The sequence below is a fragment of the Anastrepha obliqua genome, chromosome 2, assembly GCF_027943255.1.
Source record: "Anastrepha obliqua isolate idAnaObli1 chromosome 2, idAnaObli1_1.0, whole genome shotgun sequence".
NCBI lineage: Eukaryota > Metazoa > Arthropoda > Insecta > Diptera > Tephritidae > Anastrepha > Anastrepha obliqua.
Genome location: NC_072893.1, coordinates 122977956 through 122983344, shown reverse-complemented (window position 1 = coordinate 122983344; position 5389 = coordinate 122977956). Strand labels below are relative to the sequence as shown.

The 5389-nt window shown below is 38.9% G+C and overlaps 1 protein-coding gene across 1 annotated transcript; it reads left to right on the top strand.

Moving 5' to 3' along the window:
- Window positions 1–900: 900 nt before the first annotated feature.
- Window positions 901–4021, top strand: LOC129239124 (cytochrome c oxidase assembly factor 7 homolog). The gene is made up of 3 exons (XM_054874437.1): window positions 901–1091; window positions 1312–1601; window positions 3032–4021. Exons 1-3 carry the CDS (start codon window positions 992–994, stop codon window positions 3419–3421), a joined length of 780 nt encoding a protein of 259 aa, XP_054730412.1. The 5' UTR covers window positions 901–991; the 3' UTR covers window positions 3422–4021.
- The last annotated feature ends 1368 nt before the right edge of the window (window positions 4022–5389 follow it).

The window sequence follows — 5389 nt, the reverse complement described above, 5'->3', positions numbered from 1 at the left end:
ATTAATTTCTTATTTATTAAAATATCATCTATTTCCAGCATTTTTATTTAACAATTCTTCCTTTCCAATCACATTTAAGTGTTAATATTGAAGAAACTGGTCACTTACACTTTTTGCATGAGACGACAAATCTTACTTCCGTTAACTATCATTTTCATGCACTTATAGCGACGTCTACATGTGAGACTGTGAACAGCATAGCTGGGTTGCTTTGCGTAGGACACAAATCGCTGTATTGAAAATCAAATAAGATAATCAAATTAAATTGCTTTCATTTCCAAATAAATGGATTGTGTTCAAGGCGCATTTATTAAAGGTGGTAACACTGGACCAACAACAATGTTTTGCACGTTTGATTGTCACGGAAAAGTATTGAAAAATTCGAAAACAAAAAATTAATTCGCCTTGTTTTATTCTGTGCTGACAGCTACATGGACACAGTGAAAGAAAAAAACAAATCAGTTGATTTACCAACACCACCTTTAATAGATTCGCCTTGGTTGTGTTTGTAATTATTTTACCACAATTGTGTGCATAGTACACAATTTTGCTTATTGACATACCCATTCAACCAAAAGTGAGCTTCATCGCTGAACAAAATTTTCTTCGATGCGTCGCGCGAACCGAACCATTATTTTCGTAATAAATTTGCACGATTTGCAAACGTTGTTCAGGTGTAAGTCTATTCATTATGAAATGGCAAACCAAACTGAGCATAAATCAAGTGACAGCTGTCAAAAAGACCATCTACGAAAAAAGTAGTGCCAACTTGAAAACCTAACCTCTAAAAAAACACCCTTTATTTTTCACTATATTTTCCAGCTCTCTGTTTTATGAGCAGTGGGGAAGCGAAATGCTGGCAACACTGTTTACCAAGTCAATTTGACAATTCACCAATTGACGGCTAATCTCATTTCACTACGGTAAATTCTAACTTCTAAAGCCGATTGTAAAATTAAAAGTGTTAAAAAGCGAAGAAGTAAAATAAATAATGGCTTACGATTTAAAGAAGGAATCGGATGTTAAGGAGTACATAGACAAATTGGGCATCGAATATCGTTTCGGTTGCTATTCGGAAAAGAAACCAGAGGGTAAATCATTACATAGCAAACTGAATGTGAAGAAAAAGACAACAACCGCATATGCAATCACTTTTCTACACATATGACTGCAGGGGTGATAGGGGATTCATAACCTCCCCATTGTGCTGGTTTCGCAAGCGTTTGCAGAACATTTTGTTGATTATATCAAGCGCTCAGATTGCACGTACACATTTAGTTTAACACAAACATATTCTCTTTTACTTTTCAGTTTGTCATCTTTTGGGTGACTACTTGGAGGGTATTAAGAAAGACTTTGAGAAGGCGGCAAAAGTATACAAATCCACATGCGATGATTATGGCTATGCGAAGTCCTGCTTTAAATATGGGAACTATAGCTTTTTGGGTAAAGGCAAGAGTGGCAGCAAGGGTGATCCGCGCAGTGCTTACACATACTACGAGAAAGGCTGTCAACTGAATGATGCGGATGCATGCTTACATACAGGATTGCTGCTGGTTTCACGTTCCATGTACAAGGAGGTCGACCGAAATGTGCCGAAGGTATGTAATAAGACTACGTTGTGATTAATGACGCAGTTGACGGAAGTTGCTGAAGCATTGATTTGAAACACACTCGCGTGAAGTACAATAGCTTTGTAAATAACACGACTGTGACATAACACTGTTATCGCTACTAAGCCTATATATTGCGATCGTTGTTGCAGCAGTTTTTAAATTTTCTTTAAAATGAAAAAGCCATTAATCGACGTTGCCGCCGTTGAAATCTTCTAACGAAGGGCCGAAGAAACGAACTTGATGCCTTATTGTTGTTGTAGCAGCACAAATATTCTCCATACATGCACGGAGAATGCTGCTGGAGTGACAGTCCTTGGCCGGATATAAAACCGGGTCATTCCAGTAACGAACAACCGAATGTCGAGGAAACGAAACGAAATGAACGAACGAACTTTATCGACGGATTGGGTTCAGAAGAGCAGACTAAAGATTTCATGCGGAAAGCAGCTGTTGTATGTTAACCTTGCATTTATAGTAACGGCATAAAACATTCCCTACAGAAAGTGGCTGTTGTAGGTGAGGCTTGCTTTTGTAGTAAAACATTTTGGAAAATGCTGCTGAAATGAAAGTTGTTGTTGTTGTAGGAGCATAAACATTCCCCATACTTACATACGGGAAATGCTGCTGGAGTGACAGTCCTTGGCCGGATATAAATCCGGGTCGTTTCGGTAGAGAACCGACTGTCGTGGAAACGCTGAAATGAAAGTCTTTAGCCGTGTTTAAATTTGTGTTCTTCCATTAACATAGAAATATTTGTCGGAGGAACGAATGCTTGTAGCGGACATTAAATATGGATTCAGAGGTTGGGGTAACAAACTACCGTTTGGCCAAGACTTATGAACGAAAAAAATAAAAACTTTTATTTAAAGAAAAAACGGGGTACGATACACTAGTCAGGGCTAGTTTACTGGGGCGGCAGCCCTTGGTCGGGAAAAACCCGAGTCATTCCGGTTAGCACCGGCTGCCATGGAAATGTTAAAAAGAATGGGAATGGGAATGTTAAAGAAAAATTCTTTCTTTTTAGTAATTTTTGCTTGTGCAAATTAAATTCCTACGGCGGTGATATCTCAGCTGGAGAAATTTCTAAGATGTAAATCTGACCCATAACTCACTGCAGCAACTTTGCTCTTTGTTGCTGTTGTATCAGCTAAAACATTCCCCATACATGCGCGGGCAGTGCTACTGGAGTGGCAGTCCTTAGCCGGACATATAGTAAACTCGGGTGGTTCCAGTAACCTAGACCCGACTGTCGAGAGAAACGCAACTTTGCTCGTGGAGAGTTTATTATGCTGCTGTTGCAGCTGCTCCTGGTTATTTTTTAGCTAATATTTTGCATACTAATAATCCCAAACTCGTTCAGATGTTTCATAAATTTAAATGTTGCACCATTTTCTTATATCCAAACAATTTTCCAGGGCATCGATTACCTATCAAAGAGTTGCGACATGAACAATGCCACCGCCTGCTTCTACCTCTCAGGAATGCATATATCCGGCGTGCAAAAAAAACCGGAAGTATCAGGCCACCTCAACACAAACGATACCAAGAAAGTGCAGCCAAAGGATGGTGATTTCATACTACAGAAAGACATGAAGAAGGCATTCGAATTCGCGTATAAAGCATGCGAGTTGCGTAATATGTACGCATGCGCAAATCTAAGTCAAATGTATGCGCGTGGTGACGGTACTGAAAAGAATGAAAAAGAAGCCGATAAGTATAAGAAGATGGCATTAGAAATGCAGGATGAAGTGAAGAAGCAACAACAGACGCTCGAGTTCCAACAGGGCATGAAAATGCCCAACTGAACATGAATGAAAGCGTAAAGTGGAGTGTGTGTAGAGCGATGACATGAATTGGAACAAATTTAAGCACAAGTTGTGTCAAATACATTGACGAATGCGGCTATAACAGTAAAAGCGGCAGAATTTGTTTTTATTTATAAAATTCCTAATTTTAGTACACATAAAAGCAGACTTTGAAATTTGCTATAAAAAAATGTTAATATTTTTTGGGTTAATTTGAGCAGAGACATAACTTCTAATACAGCCAACGGCTGGAGCCGAGGGCGTGTCAGAAAATAATTAATTCAAGTTTTTAATTATTTCCTGCTTAAGCAAAGCTTATTATTTAAGTCAAAGTTACTTGAATGTTTTTGTGTTTCTGTTACGAAAACAAAAAAGAAATAAACAAGCAATAAAAAAAACTAACGGGCGTAATGTTAACAAAAGATGCATGAAAACAAATTTCGAGTTTTACGTACATATGTGGTAGCAAATGAAGACAGTTAACTTTGTAATTGTAATATATATTTAAATTTTAAACAAATGTACTAGTACTACGTATTTATGTAGTCAAATGAAAAAAAAACAATAAATAAATAAAAGAACAGAAAACTATGTACAGTACAAGGTAGTAAAAAATATATAAATATGTATGTATGTATGTATAAGCAGTGCAGTGGCGTGCGTAAGCATAACAGGGTCATGAGAACTATCCCAACTGCTGGCATAGAAGCGGTTTTAAATTTACCACCGCAACATTTGGCAATATAAGAGGAACCTACTATGCAAGCACTCTCTTTTCATAAGAAAGAAAAACTTAAACCAGGGGATCCCACTGGACACCTCAATATTTGAGCAGGATTCAACATACGGTGTGCATAACCCAGGCGAATGACCACAAGGTTATCTTCCCGTCTAGGAAAGAGTGGAACACTAACCCAACATGGACAAACGATGACTGACAAAAATGGTACACAGATGGTTCCAAACGCTCCAAGGAGTAGGAGCAGGAATATTGAGGCCTAGGGCACACAAATCCCACTAAGTACAGATACCACAATTTCGGAGCTCTTCGCCATAATGGATACAGTGGAAATCATATTCAAAAGAGGGTGCGAGAAAGTAAAAATGAAAATACTTTCGAATTGGCTGAATCGGTTCTCGAAGCCTTACATAGCTTCACATTCAAGTCAAAAGTCTTAATAGAGTGTAACATTGCACTCAACAAACTGGCCACTCATAATCAGGTCTAACTGATTTGGGTACCAGAACATGAGGGACACGAAGGAAACGAGAAGGCAGACTTGTATGCCAAAAAAGGGGCAGAAGGGCTAGTTATTCAACAAAAATAATATAAAACAGGAAACCAAAAAATGGATCCAAACTAAAATCAGAGAACACTGGAACTGCACAAGCAGCCTTAATCACTCCAAAAAGTTTTTGAACTTCAATTCCAACAGAGCAAAATCTGCTCTAACCCTAGATAAAAAAGGGCCTCAGATTACTCTGTGGATCACTTTGTGACCTGTAATAAACACTTTAACACAATAGGGCTATCTAGTATTGGGAGGTTGAATTAGTTTTAAAGGTTTTTTTCGCAGATTTGGGGCTTTATTGTGAAAAAACGGTACAAAATATTTTATTCGAAGTATTGGCCATCGCTAGCTACAACTTTCGCCCATCTTTCGGGCAATTTCCGGATGCCGTTTCTCCAAAATTCTGGCCGCTGCTTGGCTATCCATGACTCAACCCATATTTTGGTAGCCTCGTACGAGGAGAACCGCTGGTCCGCCAAATCGAGACTCATATGCCGGAACAAATGATAATCGGAGGGAGCTATGTCTGGACTATACGGCGGGTGGGGTAACACTTCCCAGCCAAGCGTTCCAAGGTATTTTTCGACAGGTTGAGCAACATGCGGCCGAGCGTTGTCATGTTGCAAAATAACCTTGTCGTGCCTTTTTACCGTTTCCGGCCGTTTTTCTTTCAATG

Excerpts from the sequence above, each read along its gene's own strand:
- LOC129239124 (XM_054874437.1), top strand. The coding sequence starts at position 992 with ATGGCTTACGATTTAAAGAAGGAATCGGATGTTAAGGAGTACATAGAC. Across the intron at positions 1,092-1,311 it reads TTCGGAAAAGAAACCAGAGG|TTTGTCATCTTTTGGGTGAC; the intron begins GTAAATCATTAC and ends TTTACTTTTCAG. Across the intron at positions 1,602-3,031 it reads TCGACCGAAATGTGCCGAAG|GGCATCGATTACCTATCAAA; the intron begins GTATGTAATAAG and ends ACAATTTTCCAG.